At 34.7% G+C, this 26020-nt stretch overlaps 1 protein-coding gene across 3 annotated transcripts in view; it reads right to left on the bottom strand.

Annotated features, from left to right (window-relative positions):
- Nucleotides 1-26020, bottom strand: part of SBF2 (SET binding factor 2) — a 361888-nt gene that overhangs the window by 199243 nt on the left and 136625 nt on the right. For all 3 annotated transcript variants that reach the window (XR_013996414.1, XM_081099093.1, XM_081099094.1), the window contains exon 3: nucleotides 12653-12790. Coding sequence is in view for 2 of the 3 variants with exons in the window: in XM_081099093.1 (XP_080955219.1) it covers nucleotides 12653-12790 (138 nt within the window). In the remaining variant the exon portion in view is untranslated. The remainder of the gene's footprint in view (nucleotides 1-12652; nucleotides 12791-26020) is intronic.

Below are 26020 nucleotides of genomic sequence, written 5' to 3'. Positions count from 1 at the left end.
AAAAAAGAAAAGAGATTCAAAAAGTATGAAGATAGTGTAAGGAACCTCTGGGACAACTTCAAGCGTACCAACATCAGAATTATAGGGGTGCCAGAAGGAGAGAGAGGGCAAGATATTGAAAACCTTTTTGGAGAAATAATGACAGAAAACTTCCCCCACCTGGTGAAAGAAATGGACCTAGAAGTCCAAGAAGCGCAGAGAACCCCAAACAAAAGGAATCCAAAGAGGACCACACCAAGACACATCATAATTAAAATGCCAAGAGCAAAAGATAAGGAGAGAATCTTAAAAGCAGCAAGAGAAAGACAGTCAGTTACCTACAAGGGAGTACCCATCCGACTGTCAGCTGATTTCTCAACAGAAACCATGCAGGCCAGAAGAGAGTGGCAAGAAATATTCAAAGTGATGAATACCAAGAACCTACAACCAAGATTACTTTATCCAGCAAAGCTATCATTCAGAATTGAAGGTCAGATAAAGAGCTTCACAGATAAGGAAAAGCTAAAGGAGTTCATCACCACCAAACCAGCATTATATGAAATGCTGAAAGGTATTCTTTAAGAAGAGGAAGAAGAAAAAGAACTCTTACCATTTGCCACAGCATCGATGGAACTGGAGAGCGGATAAATACCACAAGATCTCACTTATTTGTGGAATATAATGAACAACATAAACTGATGAACAAGGACTGATCCAGAGACCGAGAGGCTTTGATTGGACTGGCGGGCCTTGGAGGGAAGGTAGGGGAGGGTGGGGGCAAGGGGGAAGGATCAACCAAAGGACTTATATGCAAGCATATAGGACTAACCAATGGACACGGACAACGGGGGGGGTGAGGGGATGAGCGGGGGGGAGGGGGGGGTAGAGCGTACACATATGTAATATCTTAATCAATAAAAAAAAAAAGAAAAAAAAACATAAAAAAAAAACAAAACACAAAAAAGAAAAAAAAAAAAAGAAAAGGCATTTAATGTTGAAGGGCTTTGGGAACTTGTTCTCAAAACTTGTTCTCTGTAGTTTTAGTGCCTCATAATTTTAAGCGTATAATATTAACTAACCATGGCTAAGTCAATGAAAGTTTTTCCCTACAAAAAGGAGGCTGTTTAAGTCTCAGCATTCTCTCCACCAGCCAATTCTCATTTGAAAGGGAGAAACAGGTACAGAACCCTTTTGTAAGAAGCATAATTTTCACTCATTAATACTATAAGAAGAATCCCCTGTGAATATTTGCATATTTGCATACGTTGCAAATTATCAAACTACAGAACAAACTCAGAATATATAAATCCCTCAAATTTTTTACCTCTGTTTGACTTATGTTAGTTATGCTAGTTTTCACTAGACTCTCTTTGTTGAATAAGGTGTATTAGTCTCTAGAATACTATCAAGTATAATGTTGATATATTAGAAACAAGCTCAGTTCCACACTTCTCAATGCATAATTTCTAATTCAGGTAGGTAGATTATCATTAACAAAACCCTCCTGAAGGGAATCAATATTTTTCCAAAAAGATATTAATCATAGTGTTATTTATAATATTGACAAAAAGTGAAATACATGCCCATTAGGAAATTAAGTATATTATATTCACATGGCAAATTAGACATTAATTATGTCTACAGAAAGTTTTAGTTAAAAAAAACTTTACTATTAAAAGAAAATAGGTCAAACTATTTTTGCTCTTCTCTTACTTTTCTCCCAATGTATTCCAAATTTTCTACAATGAGCATAGTGTAGTTTGATAAGTGAGGTGCGGGGGTGAAGTAAAGAAAAACAAAATATAATTGGGTTATTCTTCAGAAAAATCTATCAAATGTTTTGTATGTGATTTCCTCCACTGCTCCAAGTATTCCCATCAGTTTAGAAATCTATTTTTATTACTTCATTTTTCCAGGCAAATTGCTCAATCATTTGGAATTGTTATACTTTATTATGAGCATTTAAATGTATTTTTCCTCACAAAGCTAAACTTTAAATTATATTTATTAAAATGTACAGATTCCATAGATTTATAATGTTTTCAATGTCAGATATTGATAATAAATAATAAATAAGACCAATTATGGTCTTACTCTTGACATATTCTTGAACCAATAACACTGATAGAATTTTTGCAGCTTTCTTTTTGTATCTGGTCTTTGGAGGCTGATTGATTCAGGTTGACTTAGTACTTAAATGTCCCTGAGTAAGTCCTTTAGCCTCATCTATAAAATGGAAATGTTAATAGAGCTTCCATATGACTTAGCAATCCTTCTTCTGGGTATACACCCAAAAATTTGAGAACACTTATTCATAAAGACACATGTATTTCTATGTTCACTGCAGCATTATTCATGGTAGCCAAGACATGGAAACAGCCTGAGTGTCCTTCAACCCATGATTGTATAAAGAAGACTGATATATATAATTAGAAAACTATTCAGTCATAAGAAAGAATGAAATACTGACATTTGCAGCAACATAGATGGACCTAGAGAGTATCATGCTAAGTGAAATAAATCAGATAGAAAAGGACCAGAACTGTATGATTTTACTCATATGTAGGCTATAAAACAGAAAGCAATAAGTGAACTAACAAGATAAACTCAGACAGAGACAACACTATGAAGGTTACCAGAGGGGAAGAGGGAGGAGGGAGAATATAGAGGATAAGGGTCAAATATATGATGATAGAGGGAGACTAGCCTATGGGTGGTGAGCACACAATGCAATATACAGATGATGTATTATAGAATTCTATTCTTTTTAAAAAAAATCTTTTTCTTTAATGATTAAGGTATTACATATGTGTCCTTATCCCTCTATTGCCCCCCACTCCCCTAATGCCCTCACCTCCCTGGTGTCTGTGTCCATTGGTTAGGCTTATATGCATGCATACAAGCCCTTTGGTTGATCTCTCTAGAATTTTATTCTTGAAACTTATATACTACTAGAGGCCCGGTGCACGGATTCGTGCACAGGGCAGGGAAGAGATCCCTCAGCCTGGCCTGCACCCTCTTGCAATCCAGGACCCCTCAGGGGATGTAGCAATGTGCCAAGCAGCAGGTGTCCAGGGAGGAACCTGAGCCGGGGCCTGGCGCCACACCACTCGTGCTCATCCCGGCCCGCTGTGCCTGCCGCTGCCACTAGGTAGCACTGCCACGGAGTCAGGAGAGGCTCCTGCCACCGCAGCTGCACTTGCTAGCCATGAGCCCAGCTTCTGGCTAAGCAGTGCTCCCCCTGTGGGAGTGCACTGACCACCAGGAGGCAGATCCTGTGTTGAGCGTTTGCTCCCTGATGGTCAGAGCATGTCATGGAGACTGGTCAACTGGTCATTCTGGTTGTTTAGTCATAATGGTTCGGCTTTTATATATAGAGATTATAAACCAATGTGACCCTATTTGTTTAATTAAAACCTATATTACAATAAAATAAATAAAACTAATAAAATGAGAATGTTAAAGCCTACCAACTGGTATTCTTGTGAGAAGAAAATCAAATAAACTACATGTGAATTAAAGAAAATGGACTATTACAAAGTATTATAAAACTTTTAGCATAGTGCCTGGAATATGATAAACCTTCAATGTATTATAAGCAGTAAAATCTTTTTTTCAACCCATAAGCTTTTTGCCTGGATTGCCCATTTTTCTTTCCCTTAGTCTAAGTCTTAGCTTTTGTGTTTTAAATGTCCACTGAGTCCTTTAAACTTTCCAAGACTTATTCTAGCTACCTAGTCTTCAATTATTAATTCTTTCATTGAACTGATTCTAGCATATGGTACTTTGGAATATCTTTACACTTAAGTTTTGGTTTTTGCCTCCCAAGCTAGATTTTAAGCAAATTGAGATGAAGAAACGTATCTTATGCCTGCTATGCATCTCCCTCTTTATTATTTATTTACTTCTCCAAAGTATCCTCATTCATTCCCACCTCTTTCTTTGATATTTTGTTTCCTAACATATCAAATATTTTTACTGCAAATTTCATTATTATTATTTGTTCATAAACACTTTTTAAAATGCATTTAAAAACTTTAAAGTGATATAACTAAATAAAAATTTAGATAGGTTTATCAATTTTTAAAATCCTATATAATAAAACCCTAATATGGCCCTAACGGTTTGGCTCAGTGGATAGAGTGTCGGCCTGCAGACTGAAGGGTCCCAGGTTCGATTCTGGTCAAGGGCATGTACCTTGGTTGTGGGCACATCCCCAGTAGGGGGTGTGCAGGAGGCAGCTGATCGATGTTTCTCTCTCATCGATATTTCTAACTCTCTATCCCTCTCCCTTCCTCTCTGTACAAAAACTCAATAAAATATATTTTTTTAAAAACACCCTAATATGCAAATCGACCAAACGGCGGAACAACCAGTCGCTATGACGCACACTGACCATCAGGGGGGCAGACGCTCAATGTAGGAGCTGCCCCCTGGTGGTCAGTGTGCTCTCACAGGGGGATCGCTGCTCAGCCAGAAGCCAGGCTCATGAATGGCGAGTGCAGCGGTGGCAGCAGGAGCCTCTCCTGGCTCCACAGCAGGCGGACATCCCCCAAGGGGTCCCGGAATGTGAGAACGTGCAGACCGGGCTGAGGAACCTCCTTCCCTTCCCCTAGTGCACGAATGGCATTGCACCAGGCCTCTAAAAAGCAATTTCACATCTATCATAATTTACTGATTACTTAGAAAAAATTTACAATCACATTGCCTGGTTGAATAATTCTGGAAATATATTACCCAAAGTTTTATATCAAAGATTTGCTGGTGATTTGTGAGAGTACACTGTATCATGGAGAGATAAAAGTCAACATTTTGAAAGTTGCACAATCATATTTTGGATGGTGTGTGTCCCTAAGTTCCTCCTCTACTTAGGCTTCCAAATAATGTGTCATATTATATTTGCTATGAAGTAATTCACACCAAGAGAATTAAAAGATCTATTTTTGAATTGATGATATGATCCAAAAATAAAAGAAAAACACATTTTTAAACAAACAACATAGTTGAGTGTTCACACTAAATATGGGAATTGCTGGCTCCCGGCAGGGAATATTACTGATGACCTATAAAGGAACATCATCTGGGTTTTTATTTCTTCTTTCAAATTCTACCTCCTTGTTTGTACCATTTTTTGGGGACCAATTCCAAAATTCATTAATTTTCTGTTCTGAGCACAGAAAAGCTGTCATATAATTCTGGTTAGGACATATTACCCTAGCACAATTATACAGGAGCCAGAATTTTTATGACTTATTTGTATTTTCAGAATCGTGGGAAGAGTTGTAAGAAGCAGCTTCTAACCTTCTACTAACTGACTATAAAAACGAAATAAATTAGCCCTAGCTGATTTGGCTCAGTGGATAGAGTGTTGGCCTGCAGACCAAAGGGTTCTGGGTTCGATTCCAGTCAATGGCTCCTCCCCAGCAGGGCACGTGCAAAAGGCAACCAATCAATGTGCTTCTCTCACATCAATATTTTTCTCTGTCTTTCCCTCTCTCTTCCACTCTCTCTAAAAATCCATGGAAAATATCATCAGGTGAAGATTAAAAAATAAAAAAATTATATTTTTGGTCAACTTAAAATGGCAAATGGGGAAATATCTGAGCTAAAAGCAATAATTTTTTAAACTCTAATTTCAAATATACAAGATCCCAGATCTTAGTTTCTAATATTCTGTACTCAAATGTGCCAGGGCTGCTCAGAGAAATGCCTGATTTTCAAGGCTGAGGAAGGGAAGGAATAAGATGAGCCTGGATCAACTTGTTATAATAGAAAGTAAAACAAGCTTTTTTAAAAAATGATGGGACCTTGTCAAAATAATATAGGAACAAGTCTGAAGGAGTACCTGTTGGTCAAATCCAGGATAATTTATGCATGAACACAAGTAAAATCATTAACTACATACTATCGAAGAGAAAAAGAAATTGGAACACATGAGTTTATATCTCAGACAGACAAGGTGAGAATGCTCTTTGCTTATAATAAAATGTCAACTACTGACTGGTTAAAGGTATATGAAGTTAGAAAAACATTATTTTACAATCGTCATACTAAAAGTTGTCACAGGCAAGAATCACAATTAAATGCTAAATCTTAGGGGGAGCATGATAAATGAGTAATAGAATATTTGCACAGTCTTATAGTGTCTTCTTAAAGTGCCTTGCTTATTAGTTACAGGCAAAAAAATTAGCAACTATACAATAGAGATATCTGACAATCACTTGACCAGGTACCCCAAATTAACATCATCAATGGAGGCAGATAGATATTGTGTACTTCCAGATGTGTTCTCTTACAGCAGGGATGGGGAACATCTGGCTTGTGGGCAGTATAAAGCTCATGAAATCATTTAGTCTGGCCCTGCTAAGGCAACTGCAGGTGGGGTCTGAAATTCAATAAATCTAGGAGCTTTTTCATAGCAGCATACTAGTAAATGCATATTAAGTGAATGATGTTATCAATAGCCCAATGGCCCTTAGCAGAAAAAAGGTTCCCCACCCTACTTTACAAGGAATCCTTATAAGGAACATACTTAGTATCCCAAATGTTGGTAGTATTCCAACTGTATAACCTGAATCTAAAAATGAGAGACATCAGAAAAACACAAAACAATAAGCATTCTATCAAAAGGGGGCATGGGGACCTGCATTATTTTCAAATGTCAATGTCAAACAAAACGAAATGCTGTGCAACTATGCTAGGTGAAAAGAGAAAAAAGAGAATTATATTAACTGCAATACACGATTTTAAACTGCATCCTGACTGGGGGACATAAAAAAGAGCAATAAAGGACACAGAACAAATGATAAAACTGAAATATGGATGGTGGGTTAGATAAAAGTATAATGCTGATGTTAAATTTCCCAAGATTGATAACCATACTATGTCTATGTAAGAAATCATACTTATTCTATTAAAAATAATAAAATATTATTTATGATAATAAAGAAATGGGGTAAAATATTAAAAACAGGTGAATATGGGTAAAGGATATATAGATGTTTGGAATATACTTTTAACTTTTCTGTTAGTTTAAAATTATTTTCATATTAAAAGTTTGAAAAATAGCCAAGAATTCCTAGAACCTCTTTACACCTGCAACATTGTCCGCTTTTTTCTTTACTAAGGTATAATTGAGAAAATTGTAAAATATTTAGTTGGTGATTTGATATACAGATACATTGTAAAAAGGATTTCCCCCACCGAGTTAACTAACACATCCATCACCTCACAGATATTTACCTTTGGTTATGAGAACATTTGTGAAGTACTCTCTTAGTAAGCGTCAATTATACATGTTATCACTTGAGTCACCATATTTTACTACAGATCCTCAGACCATAATCTTCTTATAGCTGAAAGTTTCTACCCTTTTACCAACCTCTCCCTGTTTCCCCAAATCCTCAGTCCCTGAGATCACCATTCTACTCTCTATTTCTATGAGTTTGACTTTTTTTTCCTTAGGAGTCTACATATAAATGATGCCATGTACAATTTGTCTTTCTCTGTCTGGTTTATTTCACTTAACATAATGCCATCAGGTTCCATCCATGTTGTCTTAAATAGCAGGATTTCCTTCTTTCTTGTGGCTGAGTAATATTCCTGTGCGTGCGTGCGTGCGTGCGTGCGTGTGAGTGTGTGTAACATCATTATCCATTCAACTGCTTATAGACACTTAGGTTGTTTCCATGTCTTGGCTACTGTGAATAATGCTGCAATGAACATGGGAATACAGATATCTCTGTGATATCCTGTTTTCATTTCCTTTGGATATATAGTAATCAGAAATGAGACTGCTGAATCAGGAAGTTCTATTTGAAATTTTTGAGGGACCTCCAAACTGTATTCCATAGTCATTGCACCAATTCACATTTTCTCCAACAGCCTCACCAATACTTTTCTCTTGTCTTTTTGATGAAAACTATTCTAAAAGATATTAGATGATATCTCATTGTAGTCCTGACTTGCAGTTCCCTAATAATATTGAACACCTTTTCATGTACCTGTTGCCATTTGTATTTTTTTTTGGGGGGGGGGGGGAGAATGTCTATCAAGGCTTTTGCCAATTTTTTAATTGGATTTTTTTTTGTTATTGTTGTATGAGTTCCTCGTGTATTTTAGATATTAACCCCTTATCAGATAACTTGTAAATATTTGCTCCCATTCTGTAGGTTCCTTTTGATTTTGTTGGTTTCTTTTGCTGTGTAGAAGCTTTATAGTTTCATATAGTAGTCCCACTAATTTTTGCTTCTATTGACATTTGCTTTGGGTGTCAAATGTAAAAATTCATTGCGAAGACCTTCATCAAGGTTACCCTCAAGTTTTCTTTTAGCAGATATTTGGTTTCTTGTCTTAGATTCAAGTCTTTAATCCATTTTGAACTTATTGTTGTATATGGTGTAAGACAGGGTTCCAGTTTTGTTCTTTTGCATGTGGCTGTCTAGTTTTCCCAATACCATCTACTGAATGGACTGTCCTGTCACCATTCTATATTCTTGGTCCCTTTGTCACAGATTAATTGACTATATAAGCATGTGCTTATTTCTGGGCTCTATATTCTGTTCCACTGACCTATGTGTCTGTTTTTATACCAATACATACTGTCTTGATTACTGTAATTTTATAATATATGCTCAAATCACAAAGTGTGATGATTTCAACTTTATTATTCTTTCTCAAGATTACTTTGGCTATTTGGAGTATTTTATAGTTCCAGGGGTGGGGTTTATGGTGAGATGTTGTCTTAGCCTTTTCTAATCATTTCAGTGTGGGCATTTTCTTGTAACTGCTTGTATAGGACTTGCTCAGCAATTTCTGAATTTCTTTTGGTGGGAATTGCTTCATGTGTAGCTGTAGATTCGATGTGTCCATGGAAGGAAGTGAGTTCAGGAACTTCCTATGTCACCCTCTTGGACTGGAACCCCGCTACACAGTCTTCCTAGTGTATTACTTTTCTGGCAGTTTATTTGGGGTAGGGAAGTGGGGAGGGAGATGGGTTAATAGTAAAGGAGAAAGGAGGGAGAACTTAAATAATCACAGCTAATTTCATTACACAATTCTAGAAAGTTGTGAAGAGACTCCCTCAAGAATAAGAAAATGCTGCATTCTCAGCACTGACTTAAATTCTAAAGATCAACATGGATAAAAATGAAAGGTCGCCTAAAAGAGGAAAAAGAGACTCTTGAGTAGAGAACACTCTTTCTTATTTAGACTGAATTGATCAAAATAGGAATTAGATTAGCCATCTGTTGGCAACATCCACCCAAACATTATTCAAGCTAGCGATGACTAAAGTCATAGACTTTTAATTTTTCTTTCCTCATTGACAATAGAATGCTTCATTTCAAATATAAACAACGGATTATGTTAGTCTGACAGGTGTTAAATATTTGACATTAAATATTCCTTAGTTTGATTCCACAATCAAAATACTTCCATTTTGATACAGCTTCACACAAAGATCTGACAAGAAGAGAATGTGTTGATGATGCAGATAATACATATTTTGTTGTATCTAACCTTTTAACTTATCACTGTAAATTAATAAACTAGCATGCTGATTTTAATACATCAGTCTAATCAACTTGGATAATGTAATTCTGCATCATGAAAAGTGATTTGTCTCCCCTTGTAGAAATGAGATTTCTACATCTAGAAAATTCTTATCTTGGAATTTAATTAAAGTAACCAAAACAACAAATGGTCCTTTGTGAGGCCATTTCAGAAAGAAAGCCAACCTTTTTCCCTAGTGATACTACTCATTCATTTGTATATAGTAGAAAGTACAGCGAATAATGCAAATTGACTCTCTCAATAACCTTTAAATTCTTTTATAATTACAAACTCTTCTTGTATTACAGAGCCTTGAAAGCAAAACAAATAACCATAAGAAAAATATTTTCCTTATTCCTTTTCAGAGGAGTGGGATTTGCATGCAATCTGACTTTCTCAAGGAATCGACCCGAATGAGACTTGAAGAAGAAATCAACAATTTGAGAACATGCTGCACATGGGAGGCTGGGTTTTTCAGGGCATCTATTATGAATATTATATTGCCTAATGCCCAACATCATAAGTGCCAAATGGTATAAGGTAGGGCAAGTGTGGTTTCTACTACAACAGCCCGAAGCTAGGCAGTTCCTAGTACCCAGAATTCGTTTCTTATTTACTCTTCAGCCATGAAATTACATAAGCTGCCCAATAATTATCATAAGTCCTTTCTTGCATAGATGAAGTATATCCAGTTGCCTCAAACTAAGAACTCCAATTAATATACTGAAAAATCAAGTATTTTCAATTTCTACAGTTGTAGCTTATAAATTTCAGTTCCACCATCTTGCTACTACCACCACTAATCGTAATGAGGTATATTAGTATTTACTTAGGTGCTTCAAAAATAATATCAAGAATGGTAATAGTGATCTATAAACATTCTGATTAAATGCTCTATATATATTCTGTGAAAGATCCCCTCAGAAAAAGGACTGACAAGGAAAATGGCAAGTTCAACATGAGAGGATACAAAACTTTTTAAAAAAATTTTGTTTTATTGCTTAAAGTATTACAAAGAGTATTACATATGTCTCCTTTTTTTTCCCCCTTGACCTTCCCTGGCCTCCTCTACCTCTCAGTGTCTGTGTCCATTGGTTATGCTTATATGCATGCATACAAGTCCTTCGGTTGATCTCTTTCCCCCAGCCCCACAACCCTTCCCAGGCTTCCCGCTGCAGTTTGACAGTCTGTTCAATGCTGCTCTGCCTCTGTATCTATTTTTGTTCATCAGTTTATAATGGTCTTTATGATCCATAAATGAGTGAGATCATGTGGTATTTTTTTCATTGACTGGCTTATTTCACTTAGCATAATGCTCTCCAGTTCCATCCATGCTGCTGCAAATGGTAAGAATTCCTTCTATTTTGCAGCAGCATAGTATTCCATTGTGTAGACATACCACAGTTTTCTAATCCATTCATCTGCTGATGGGCACTTAGGCTGTTTCCAGATCTTAGCTATGGTAAATTGTGCTGCTATGAACATAGGGATGCATATATCCTTTCTGATTGGTGTTTCTGGTTTCTTGGGATATACTCCTAGAAGTGGGATCACTGGGTCAAATGGGAGTTCCAGTTTTAATTTTTTTGAGGAATCTCCATACTGTTTTTCCTTAGTGGCTGCACCAGTCTGCATTCCCACCAGCAGTGCACGAGTGTTCCTTTTTCTCTGCATCCTCTCCAGCACTTGTCATTTTTTGATTTGTTGATGATAGCCACTCTGACAGGTGTGATATGGTACCTCATTGTTGTTTTGATTTGCATCTCTCGGATGATTAGAGACTTTGAGCATGTTTTCATATGTCTCTTGGCTTTCTGAATGTCCTTTTTTGGAACGTGTCTATTTAGGTCCTTTTCCCATTTTTTGATTGGATTGTTTATCTCCCTTTTGTTAAGTTGTATGAGTTCCCTATAAATGTTGGAGATTAAACACTTATCGGTGATAACATTGGCAAATATGTTCTCCCATGCAGTGGGCTTTCTTGTTGTTTTTGATGGTTTCTTTTGCTGTACAGAAGCTATTTTGATGTAGTCCCATTTGTTCATTTTCTCTTTAGTTTCCAATGCCCTAGGAGCTGTATCAGTGAAGAAATTGCTTCGGCATATGTCTGAGATTTTGTTGCCTTTGGATTCCTCTAGTATTTTTATGGTTTCCCGTCTTACATTTAAGTCCTTTATCCATTTTGAGTTTATTTTTGTGTATGGTGTAAGTTGGTGGTCTAGTTTCATTTTTTTGCATGTATCTGTCCAATTTTCCCAACACCAGTTATTGAAGAGACTGTCTTGACTCCATTGTATGTTCTTGCCTCCTTTGTCAAATATTAATTGAGCATACTGGTTCGGGTCGATTTCTGGGTTCTCTATTCTATTCCATTGATCTATATGTCTGTTCTTGTACCAGTACCAGGTAGTTTTGAGAACAGTGGCTTTGTAATAAAGCTTGATATCTGGTATTGAGATCCCACCTACTTTGTTCTTCTTTCTCAGGATCACTGTGGCTATTCGAGGTCTTTTTTTATTCCAGATGAATTTTTGGAGAGTTCGTTCTAGGTCTGTGAAATATGTCATTGGTATTTTAATGGGGAGTGCGTTGAATTTATAGATTGCTTTGGGTAGTATGGACATTTTAATGATGTTGATTCTACCAATCCATAAACATGGTATGTTCTTCCATCTGTTTATGTCTTCCTCTATCTCTTTTTTTCAACATCCTGTAGTTTTCTGAGTAGAGGTCTTTTACCTCTTTAGTTAAGTTTATTCCTAGCTTATTATTTATTTAGCTTAATTTTTTTGGTGTGATGGTAAATGGGATTGCTTTTTTAACCTCTCTTTCTGTAAGTTCACTATTGGTGTATAGAAATGCCATAGATTTCTTGGATACAAAACTTCTTAAACAAATTCACACATATGCTGTTCTTAGAAGCATTCAGATGATGATTTTTATTTTAAAAGCGAACAATTAAACTTGGATGTAATTGTTGTTGTTGCTTTCAACAGTATAGTAATGCATTCTTTTTAAAGTAGCCCACAGAACTCAAGCTGGCAGTTCTAACAAATATGGTATAAACAAAATCCTAAATGTAGTCCTTTTGACTATACTTAGGCTAGAAAAGTTGTCATACCTGAAGATTGATCTCCGCCTCATAGAAGGTTAGGCACGAGCAGTAATGTCGATCTGAGTCTATATCTGTCAGGACCACCACAAAAAACGTTGGCTGCTTCCTCTCTCTGGACAGCTGCCACCCACTGGGCTGACAAAACTAAATGGGATAGAAAAATATTGTCACATTTTAAAAGTACTATGAAAATTTATTATTTACAAATCTCTGAGAAATGTTAAATATCCCCAAATTTTTAAAAATTTCCAGCTGATGTGACAATACCTCAACCAATATAAAAATTGAAAATGTACAGATTCATTATGTAAAATACCTTCACTAATGTGCATTTACATTTTTTGAGGACAGCCTAGATTTTCCACAGATGCTACTCAGACCTAGGTTGGCACACATAGGAACATAGCACCAAAATGAGAGACCTTCCCCCATTACTACAGATCAAAAAGTTGAAGATAAAATGCCAAGTCTCTGTCACTGATGGAAAACAGAATTATTTTTAAATATCTTCATTAACCTTAAGGGACTTCAATTCAGCGCAATAAAAGAGATATCTTGTTCATTAAGACAGTCCACATTCTGGGCTATAAAATACTCTTTAACATATTAAAAAGAATAGAAATTATACAATGTACACTCTCAGACCATAGAATTAAATTTGAAATCAGTAACAGAAAGATAGCTGAGAAATCTCAAAATATTTGGAGATTAAAGAACACACTCCTAAATAACACATGGATAAAAGCAAAATCTCAGAAGAAATTTTAAAATATTTTGAACCAAATGAAAATAAAAATACAAGTTATCAACATTTGTGGGCTTCAGTAAAAGCAGTGCTTAGAGGGAAATTTATAGCATTGAATGCATATATTAAAAAAGAAAATTAATCTAAAATCAGTAATCTAAGATTCTATCTTAGGAAACGAGAAAAAAGAGCAAATTAAACCCAAAGTAAGCAAAAAGAAATTTATTTTAACTAGAGCAGAAATTAATGAAATAGACAACAGAAATTCAAAAGAGAAAAATCAATAAAACCTATAGCTGGTTCTTTGAAAAGATCAATAAAATTGACCAGACACTAGCCAGGCTAAGAAAAAGAGTAGATACAAATTACTACCATCAGAAATGATCCCATGAATATTTTTAAAAAATAGTAAACGAATATTATGCATAACCTCATGCCCACAAATTTGATAACCTAGATGAAAGACATAATCTGATAAAATTTACAAAAGAAGAAACAGATAATCTGAAAAAGCCAGTATCTATTTTTTAAAAATGATTCAATAATTAATAACCATCTAAGACAAAGTATCAGGCTCAAATGGGTTTACTGATAAATCTACTAATTATCTGAGGAAGAAATTAGACCACTCTATACAAATTCTTCCAGAAGACAGAAGCAAGGGAAATACCATTCTAACTCATTCTATGAATCCAGCATTACCCTAAATACAAATACCAGGAAAATAAATTACAAGAAAAAACAACAGACCAATATTTCTCATGAACATAGATACAAAAATCTTCAAAATACTTGCAAGTCAAATCCAACACTGAAAAAATTACATACCACAACCAAGTAGGATTTATTCTAGGTATGCAAGGTGGTTCAATATTTAAAAATCAACTGTCTAGCCTGCCCAGTGTGGCTCAACCTAACTTGAGCATCAACCTATGAACCAGGAGGTCAGGGCACATGCCTGGGTTGTAGGATCAGTCCCCAGTAGGGGCATGAAAGAGGTGGCTGATCGATGATTCTCTCTCATCACTGATGATTCTGTCTCCCCAGCTCCCGCGCCCCCTCCCACCTCCCTTTCTCTCTGGAGTCAATAAAAATGTATTTAAATAAATAAAAAAAACCATAATCATATCAAGAAGCTAAAAGAGAACAATTAAACCTGGATTTTCTTCAAGCACATGATCACATCAATAGATGCAGAAAAAGCATCTAAAAAATTCAACACCTATTAATGACAGAAACTCTCAGCACACTAAGAATACGGGGACGTTTCTTAACTTTAATGTGCAGATTAGAAAGAAGGAAATGTAACTATCTTTGTTCTCAGATGACATGATTGTATGTGTAGAAAATCTGAAAAGGTCAACAAAAAGTAATTAACATGGAAGTAATAAGCAATTATAGCTAGGTTCCAGTTCACAAGGTTAATATACAAAAGTCAACTGCTTTCCTACATACCTAACAATGAACAAGTGTTATTTGAAATTAAAAAATGCGTCCTGGCTGGCTTGGTTCACTGGATAGTGTCGGCCTGTGGACTGAATGTTCTCAGGTTCGGTTCCAGTCAAGGGCACATGCCTGGGTTTCAGGCTTGATCCCCAGTGTGGGGCGTGCAGGAGGCAGCCAATCAATGGTTCTCTCTCATCATTGATGTTTCTATCTCTCTCTCCCTCTCCCTTCCTCTCTGAAATTAATAAAAATATATTTTAAAAAATACAATACTGTTTATATTAGCACCCCCTAAAATAAAATGAAATACATTAGCACCTCAAGAAATAAAATATAAATCTAACAAAATAAATAAAAGATCTATACGTGGAAAACTAAAAAATTCTGATTAAAAAAAAAAAAAGAACTAATTAGAGAGAGTCCATGTTCATGGATAGGAACACAATATTGTCAAATGCAATCCCAAAACAAAATCCCAGGAAGTCATTTTATGGGTATTGTCAACCTGATTCTAAAGCTTACAGGGAGAAGCAAAAGACCCAGGTGGCCAACACAATCCTGAAAGAAGAGAACAAAGTCAGAAGAATGGCACTATGCAACTTCAAGACTTACTATACAGCTACAATAAGTAAAGCTGTGTAGTATTAGTGAAAAAAAGGAGACAAATAAATCAATCACACAGAATCGAGAGCCCAGAAACAAACCATACAAATACAATCAACCAAACTTGATAAAGAAACAAAGACAATTCAGTGGAGAAAAGATAGTCTTTTCAACAAATGGTGCTGGACCAACTAGATATTTATATACAAGAAAATAAATCTAGACACAGACTTTACACCCTCCACAAAAATTAACTCAAAGTGTATCACCAAAATGTAAAATGCAAAACTATAAAACTCCTAGCAGATAACACAGGAGAAAATCTAGATGACTCTGTTCAAATGACTTTTTAGATATGACACCAAAAGCATGAATGATGAAATCATCACTGATAAGCTAGACTTCATTAAAATTACAAACTTATGCTCCGAGAAAGAAACTGTCAAGAAAACAAGACAAGCCAAGGACTTAAAGAAAACATTTGCAATAGACATATATGGTAATGTATTATCATTTAAAATATACAAAGAATTCTTAAAACTCAATAATAAGAAAATGAACAACCCAACTTTTAAAAAGGGTAAAAACTGAACAGACACCTCACCAAAGAAGATTTATAGAAGGCAATAAGCATATGAAAAGATGTCCAACACCGTAAGTCATTAAGAAATTGTAAATAAAAACAAAATACTACTACACACTTATAGTAATGGCTGAAATCCAAAACACTGACAATACTAAATTGTCAAGGATGTGAAGCAACAGGAACCGGAAAAATAAACTGTGGCACATCCACACAAATAATATTCAACATTAAAAAGAAATAAACTATCAAGCCACAGAAGGCATGGAGAAACCTTAAATGCATATTACTAAGTGAAAAACACCAGTTCAAAAAGGCTACATATGGTATGATTTCAACTATATGACATCATGGAAAATGCAAAATTATGGAGACATTAAAAATATTAGTATTTGCCTGGAGGTGGGTGGGTAGAGAATAGATAGGACACAGGACTTTTAGGGCAGTGAAACTATTCGGTATGATTCTGTAATAGTGGGTACAACACAAGAGTGAATTCTAATGCAAACTATGGACTTTGGTGATAATGATGTATCAAATCAATGTAGATTCATCCATCGACTATAACAAATATACACCACTATGTGGGGAATATTGACAGTGTGGCAAATTTACATATGCAAAGTGCTTAGTCAGAATAGCCTCTGGCATATAATTCAATGAAGTAAATGTTAGATTACTATGATTATTACCTCCTTGGTTCCAATCTCTGTTTCTATCTTCATATCTATAAAACTTTCTCATTCTGTATCAAATTTTTCCAAAACCTGTCTCTCCTTTCATCCTCATTTACTCAATCTAGAAAGATATCCAAAAGGTGAAATTTGGATGATTTCCTACATTTGGAGAGAGATGTTAATCACATTCACAACTTCTCTGCAGAATGAAAAATTCTACTAGACCAATAGATTTTAATGTAACAAAGTATAAGAAGTTCACTGATGTGTTTACAGATTCCACACTGCAACTAACCTTTAAGAAATGACTATTAAATTTTGGTGTGGTATTCAAATAAGAGTTTCCATAATTATCTAAAAAGGTTATTAAAATACTCCTCCTCTCTTTCCAAGTACATATTTGTGAGACCTGATTTTCTTCATATACTTTAACCAAAACAAAATACGGCAAGAGCTTGAAAACAGGAGCAGGTATAAGAAGCCAGCTAGCTGTCTTTTATTAAGCCAGTATTAATGATATTTACAAAAATATAAAACAATAGCACTCTTTTCTCTCTTGTTTTGAAAATTATAGTTTTTTATAAAAATATGCTATTTAATATGCAATGGTTTATTATTATTTTTAAATGAATAAATAAATTGCTTTACATTTTTCTAGTTGTAATTTCTAATACATAAATGAACAGATAAAACTACATGAACAAAACTCCTTGAGGATCATCAATAAGCTGAGAGACCCAAAAGTAAGAGACCTGTTATTCTAGTGAAATGTATGTTAACATGTAACTAGCCTTGTCTTAAACTATGTGATAGCAGAAAGGGATAAGCCTGGTAGAACTGGGAAGTTTTATCAGGTTACAACAAAACCCAGAAGTTTCTTTCAAAATCTTCTTTCTCTCAACAAACGTCTTTCCTGAATTAAATATATTTTTCTAAAATGAATTTCAATCAGTTTCAAAATCAGGAAACAGGTGTCTGTGCTTGGGTTGTAAAATAATATAATGACTTATACAGCCTGCATCATCAAGTCACCTGTACAACCAAAAACTCTTCTGATACAAAGTGAATCCACTCTGTAAATTAATAGCAAATAACCTTATTCTCTTAGAGGTCATCATTCATTCTTATTAGCTGCTCATTAGGCTTTGAAAATGGTATAAAAGGTATTTCACAAAATTTAAATGAAACTATGTAGGTTTTCAATAAGGATGAAAATAAATCTCCCTATGTTAGTTCCAATTCTATCAAATATACAGACTTCTCAAATCAAGGGTACCAGTCACAGAGAGTTCACAAATAAAATTTCTTTTTTTTTTAAACTTTTATTTTTATTTTATTTTATTTTTTTAAATATATTTTTTATTGATTTTTTACAGAGAGGAAGGGAGAGAGATAGAGAGTTAGAAACATCGATGAGAGAGAAACATTGATCAGCTGCCTCCTGCACATCCCCCACTGGGGAAGTGCCCGCAACCCAGGTACATGCCCTTGACCGGAATCGAACCCGGGACCTTTCAGTCCGCAGGCCGACGCTCTATCCACTGAGCCAAACCGGTTTCGGCTAAAATTTCTTTTATAAGCACACAGATCTATCACTTAGAAAGTAATCAGATATTTTGCTGCTTAAAACTGGAAAAAGCAACTCTTAATGTACTCGATTTTCTAAAATGATTTACACAAACACAAAATATAATTAAAAATTACAGAATAGCCAAAAATGCCCATAGCAATTTTGTGACAAATTTAAATGATCTCTTAAACATAAAATATTATAGAAGGTTCTCTGGGTAACAGTCACTCTTAACATTTCTGAAGACCTTCATCTACATCTATAAATTTACAGTTTACTGAAACACATTTTATTGTCCAATTTTTATGTAAAAATTAATGGTGTCCCTTGTTTATAAAAATGCCTATAGGAATATTCCCTCTTCTGGTAGAAAATAATAAACACATAACATCCAAAAGGAGAATATGAGTCTAGAGTCTCATATCCCTTATTGCTGGTAGACTCTCAGTAAGACCTCCTTAGTTACTTAAATAGCCTCATTTTCCTAAGTTTACAATATAACAGGGATTCTTTTAAATTCTGATTTTTTAAAAAAGTCTAACAGTAAAACTTTTGGGAAATTCCACAGATCATTTTTCAGATTCAGTAAATATTTCTTCAAAACTAAACTTAATATGACCATAACTAAGATAGTAATGGTAATTCATGGTAAGCTTGGTCAGATATTTTTCACTAAATTTTTCACAAAGAGGCTGTCAAAATAGTCATCAGCTAGACATTGGTTACATGAGATCCCTTATTTGATACTTAAATTACAGTTCTATAAAGGAATTTTTTATACTCTACACAAAAGTATGATTGGAATCATATTCCATAGGAAATTTTGATGCTGTATTCTCAAATGAGAATATTAATACAAATATCCAGAAAATAAATGATAGCTCTTAAAATTGAGTCTACACAAAGGTTTCTCAAAGGATGAAAATGTCAGTTAAATGTCTACCTTTCAATTCACTGTATCATAAGATTAAGTAATAACAGAATTTAGGGTATCAGATGTTCTCACTATTTAATGAGATGTACTCCTCATAGGATTTAGACTTGAAATATAAAAATGCTAGTTGATTAAACCATTTCAAATCTTAACTAAAAGTATGCTGAGGAAGTAATAAACAATGAGGGAGTGGACACAACAACTCTTGAACCTGAGCTCAAGTCACATTTCTGACAGGAATGTAAGAGAATGTTTAGACAGCTGGAAACAGAGTAGTCACTAAAAGATAGTAAGCAGAATGATAAGCATTAAACAAACAGGATAAAAACAGGATTTTACGCTCCCCAGTGTCTTCATTGGCAAACGGGGGAAAAAATGCTATCACAGGTGCAAAAGTGTTTAGAATTGACCGTCATAACTGACTGGCCTACATTTTGCCCTCCTTTTCAAGTCACTGAGGAAATATATCTATTTGGAGTGATATTATCTGTGAACACGATGACAAATAAGATGTTTTCAAACATACATGTGTCTGTGCAACAACTTCTGTTTATGACTACTCCCATCTACCTGAATCTCATCATTTCACACAGAACAGGCTCATAAAAATTTTACAGCATGTCTGGGAACAGTCAATATGGAGATTCCTTTTCAGGATGTTATCTGTCTTTGTTCAGCTCCCGTTTTCTGTAAGACCTTGGCATACCCTGGAAACAAATGATACTTCAAGTTTGCAATGTTAGAACTGACAGACATTGCTAGACTCCACACATTAATGTGGCATTACAAATACCAACACTGTTTACTTGCTTGTTTCTTTAGTTGTCCAAATGTATGAAAAAAGATCATCTGCCAAATAGGCCACTCATCTGCAAACAAACATCTACTATTCCATCAAATTTATAAAACACATTTTATAAATTTATAAACACAAATTTTATACACACACACACACACACACACACACACACATATATATCCTACAAGATTAATTTACAAATGATGAAACCAATGCTGAGATGTTAATATCATATAGCTAGTATGTAACAAAGACAGGACTAAAATTCAAGTCTATATCTCTAGGAACTATCTTTTCACTTAATTATCTTTACCAATCACCTTATGGGTATTATTTTATATTAATATAAATTCATGGTAGACAAATTTTAAAAGAAAAATGAAATAAAAACTAAGTTCTTTTTTTTTCTAAAAACTAAGTTCTTTAACATGCAACCTTTCCTTGAAGCATTTATTTCTGAATGTATGTAATATTTATATAAAAGGGAACATACATATACAGTTATGAGTTCTGTTTTTCTCCACCTTCTATAACATCTACATTTTCTCATTTACTTTCCTGTTTTGAAGAAAATTATTTTTGAGGACCAATATTATAATATCATATAGGTATACAAAAGTATCATAACTTAGCCAATCCCTTATTGCTGGTTGAGTAAGGTGTTTATAGTTTTTAAAATAACTAATGCCGGGTCAATCATGGCATTTTATAAATCTTTCCAGGCATATCTCATTATTTTCATTGGGAAGGAGAACTGGTTTTGTAAAGCACAACCAAAATGAGCACAAAAATGTTTAATTACCCTTGAATTCCTTTTAAAGGTTAGGCAACTCCTAAGTTATTTTGTTTTGCTGATAGATTTCTAAAGAGGACAGAAAAGAAGTGACAACAAAGAACTATTATTGTGAGAAATATTCTGACCAAAGAAGAACTAATTTGTAAAATAAAGTAACAGAAACATTAGGAGACTGAAATCTGTTGCCAAGCCAGGCCATGGCAATGTCAGGTGTGTACTGACATTACCATATACATATATTTTTCAAAAGTTCAGAGAAAGCATAGTGGTCATAAGCCTTTGGAAGAGAAGCCAATTTAAGATTTGGGAAACTTTCCAATATTCTGTTGCCATAAAATAGAGGTATTATATATATGCCTATTTTTAGTGGACAGGGTTTTGATGAAGTATACTTTAAAAAAGACTATCCAAGACAATTTGCTTTAAATGAAGCTTAATTTAAATGGGTCATCTATATTGCTTTTTTTACAATCAGATATTTTATTACAACTACAGAACATTATATTGTCCTCCTCATCAGTACAATAAAACTTTTACTATGCATTGTATGCCTAGAGAATCCAAGCAAATGGTTGTTAGTTATGTAGGCAGATATTTATATAATAAAAGTCTAAGCGACCGTTACAGCAGGACGACCAGAATGACTGGCCACTATGATGCACACTGACCATCAGGGGGCAAACGCTCAATGCAGGAGCTGCCCCCTGGTGGTCAGTGCTCTCTCACAGGGGGAGCGCTGCTCAGGCAGAAGCCCGGCTCACGGCTGATGAGCACAGTGGTGGTGGCGGGAGCCTTTCCTGCCTCTGTGGCAGTGCTAAGGAGCAGCAAGTAGAGCAGTGAGGAGCAGCAAGCGGGCAGGCGGTAAGGAGCAAGGGGTCCCAGACTGTGAGAGGGATGTCCGACTGCTGGCTTAAGCCCGATCCCCGTGGGCCTAAGCCAGCAGGCAGACATCCCCCGAGGGATCTTGGACTGCGAGAGGGCGCAGGTCGGGCTGAGGGTACCCCCCCTCCCCCAATGCACTAATGTCATGCACTGGGCCTCTAGTAATAACATAAAAACAAATGGTTTTCTTTGATAACAGCAATAAGTAATTAGAAATAAAAGATCCTATTTATAATTTTAACACATTCTCAAGGCCCAAGGATGAGCTAACCTACCTCTCCACTTTTCATATTTTGGCATATCAGTTTCATGAAGAGCCTTAGACATAAGGCTTTAAATATAAGATTTCAAGAAGTAAACTCTAAAGAGAAAAGTGAGCATTTGGAATAGCTTCTTCTAACATTCAAGTTTTGAAGAATTACAACTACACATGATTCACAGATTCAAAACAATTTCAAGATGAAACACATAAAAGAAAATTTATTCATGACTTCTAGTTAAGCATGGCATATGAAACAAATGTGCATACCTCCAAGACCTCCTGAAAACCCTCCAAAAATTACAACAAAAACAATACAAACAGCAAAGTAGTAAGAAACGAGGTAACAACAGGTTTAAAATGTTAAGATTTTGGAAGCAGAAAACAGGTTTACGCTATAATTCCTTGAAGAGATAAGGAATGAGAGATACCAGGTATGTAAGAATGTCACCAAATATGAAGGAAAGATCAATTTAACAAACAAAAAAGGAACTCCATGGCCATAAAGACAATGCAAGGAAAAGCAGAGAACTTGAAACACAGAAAAATGAAGGATTCAATATCATTGAAAAGAGCAGTTTATATATCAAAGGGCATTTATTTACAGAACAAGGTAGAAGTAATAAAAAATTTTTAAATAATAATAAATAAATGATCTGAGACACTGTTCCATTAGGTGCCCAAAAGAGACAAAAAAAATAAAATAAAATAAAAAGAAAGAAAGAAAGAAAAAGAAAAAGAAAGAAAGGAAAATGGTAGAGAAATTAGGAAAAAGAAAAATGGTTGCTGCAGGAGGAGTTTTAATTCAGTTCACAGGTAATAGGAAATTCAAAAAGAGTACATATAAAAATTTATAAAAGAAATAACACCACCCTCTTCTCCCCCAAAAGGCTTAGAACCTTCAACTGGGACTAAACTTCCATTATGTCCAGCATAGTGAATTAATGTTTTTTAAAACCCATTAATTTTAGCACATCATCATGACATTTCAGAAAATGAAAAATGAAGAGAAGATCCTAAATGTTTCCAAAAGAGAAAAAATAGGCATTATACAATAAATCAAAAAATCAAAAGAGTAATTGAAATCTATTAATATTAACAGATATAATCAGTAAATAAAATAAATTTCATAACTTAAAAATAGGATATAATTCATTGTATCTATTCTTAATTAAATAATATAATATCACTGATATTATTTACTGGACATATTAGCTAAAGCAAATACACAGGAGCAAGAAATTAAAGATAAAAAATTGGAAGGTATAATTCTTATTTGCCAATGATATGTTTGGATAACCTGGAAAAGGACTGACTAAAAAAACTGCTACAAGCAACAGGAGAATACAACAAGGTAATAAAATATAAAATTAATATACAGATATGCTTTCACTTTGGAATATAACTTTTACCCTGCATACTGAAACACCTTAACAAGCTGGACAAAATGTACGAAATAATGGTTTGCAAGACACTGAATAACAGGCAATGAAGAACAAAGGCCCCTGAAAGGCAGAAAACAAACCATGTGAGCTATACCACTGGCCCTGCTTCTTGCCTTGAGAGAAAATTTACAGGCCATGGTGTAGGGAGGAGAAACAGAGGCAGAGTTTAGAGGACTCCCTAAATAAGGAGACACAGTAAAGGCTCTTTGCAGATTGAGGCAGCTAGAGTTCTCACAACAGAACACCAGAAACAAGGGAGCTGCATAGAGAAAAAACGTGGGAAATCTACAAAGGGTTCCTCTCAAGAATTCAGCATGGTATTGATCAGAACATGTGTGTGAGGAAAACACCTAAGGCTGGCCAAAGAGCTATCTGAAAAGATTAAACAGTGCTCATTGTTTAAGCATGGCTGAGAAAAGTGCCTATTTCCACAATCCAGAATAAAAAATTTAATAATTCACAGGGTACTGAACAGAGTACACAGAAAGATCTTATGTGAGTAGTGGGAATAATTAGCCCTAGACTGGATTTGCTCTGAACTCACATAACAGTTCATAACAGCAAGATCCAAAGAGATTGAATTGTTTACAAGTAACTTAACTGCATCTCAGAAGTTCAAGATTTATAGGAATACGAAATATCCACCATACGACAAGATAAAATACATGATGCTGATCATTCTATTAAAGATTAACAGGCATGCAAAGAAAAGGAAAAGACAACCCATAATGAGAATAATCAATCAAAACAGACCTAGAATAACAGAAATGCTAGGATGAGCAGAAAAAGACATGGAAAGAATTTTACTATAACTGATTCCCATATGTTGAAAAAGTTAGAGACATGAAAACAGCAAAGACTCAAATCAAACTTCTAAAGAGGAAAACTACAATGTATAAAGATATAAAATACTTAATGTATGTCAATAATAGTACAAAGTTAGGGGGGGTAAATGCAGAGAACAGTAGTACTGCATAGTTCACATACTATAAGGAAGGTGGTATAGTATCTCTTGAAGGCAGAGTGTGGTAAGTTGAGCACAGCATAAGTTAAAGATGTATAAGCCCAAAAAATGGCAAAAGAGTTAAAGCTAATAAGCCAACAAAGGAAATAAAATGGAATAATCAATAAAAATACTTGATTAAATCTAGAAGAAGAAAAAACACAAAACATAAAGGGGAAGAAAAGACCAATGAAGCAAAATAATAAACTCAAGCCTAACCATATTAATAATCACATTAATGGTTATGATAATGAGAAAGGATAAAAAGGCAAGACCTAACTATATGCTGCCTACAAGAAACACTTTAAATACAAAGACCTGAAGAAGTTTTTAAAAAAAGGATGAAAAACAGATATCCTATGCTATTATTTCCAAAAGAAAGCTGGGTGCTATGTTAATATCAATGTAGAGAGCAAAAAGTGTTAGAACAAAAAAGAGCATTTTAAATGATAATATGGGCCAACGCATCAATAAACAAATAGTTATGCCCCTAATGAATATATAAACAAATCTCAGACAAGTGCAGGAAAAAATAAACTAATTTATTCTATTTTAGTTCAAAATCTCTCTTTCAATAAATAATAGGACAAGTAGACAAAATAGCAAGGATGTGGAAGACTGAACAATACCATCAACCAACTTGATGTAACTGATGTTTATAGAACACCACACTACAGCAGCAGGACATGCATTCTTTTCTACCACACTTAGGAGAGGGAGCAGGAGGGGGAGGGGGAGGAGAAAGGGAGGAGGAGAGGGAACTAGCTGTGAAAACTGAGAAGACACAAATTGCCTATATCTGGAATGACAGAGATGCCATCACTAAAGAGTCTACAAATACTAAAAGGGTCACAAGAAAATACTATGACTCAATTTTTGAAAATAAACTTGACAATTAGATGAATCAGACAAATTCTCTGAAAGACCCAAACTACCCAAGCTCACTCATGAAGAAAAAGCCAAAAAAACCTATATTTATTAACAAAATTGAAATTGTAGTTAAAAACCTTCCCGTAAAGTAAACTACAGTCCCAGATGGGTTGCTTCATTAGTGAATTCTACTGAACATTTAAGGAATCAATAAAAATAGCAATTCTGCACAAAATCTTTCAAAAACTTGAAAAGGAAGAATACGTCCCAACTCATTCTATGAGACCTGCATTACCATGATACCAAAACCTCTCAAAGGCATTATAAGAAAACTATCCCTTAGGAAAATAGCTACAAAAATTATTTAAAAATATTTTTTAGCAACCTGAATCCAACAATATAGTACAAGGCAAATACATAATGACCAAGTGGGAGCTATCCCAACAATACAGGTTGGTTTATATTTGGGAAGCAACTGATGTAATTCAACATCTTAACATGTTTGCAATAAGAAAATATAACAAACTAAAAAATGAAAATGTAAGAATCATTTCAATAGAAGCAGAAAATGCATTTGACAAAATTCAGCATCACTTCTGTTATAAACACAGAACATGCTAGGAATAAGCTCATTGCCCTTTGAAGAGTTAGAAACACTCATATGTAATGACTTTTAATTAAAAATGAAAATTTTAAATAGTCATAAGAATTCCTCTTTTTTAAAAATAAATGCAAAAGTTAATTCTTGAATAGAAGAAATAA

The sequence above is a fragment of the Myotis nattereri genome (assembly GCF_964212035.1).
Source record: "Myotis nattereri genome assembly, chromosome: 9".
In the NCBI taxonomy this organism is placed as follows: domain Eukaryota; kingdom Metazoa; phylum Chordata; class Mammalia; order Chiroptera; family Vespertilionidae; genus Myotis; species Myotis nattereri.
This window is presented reverse-complemented; position numbering and strand designations above follow the sequence as displayed.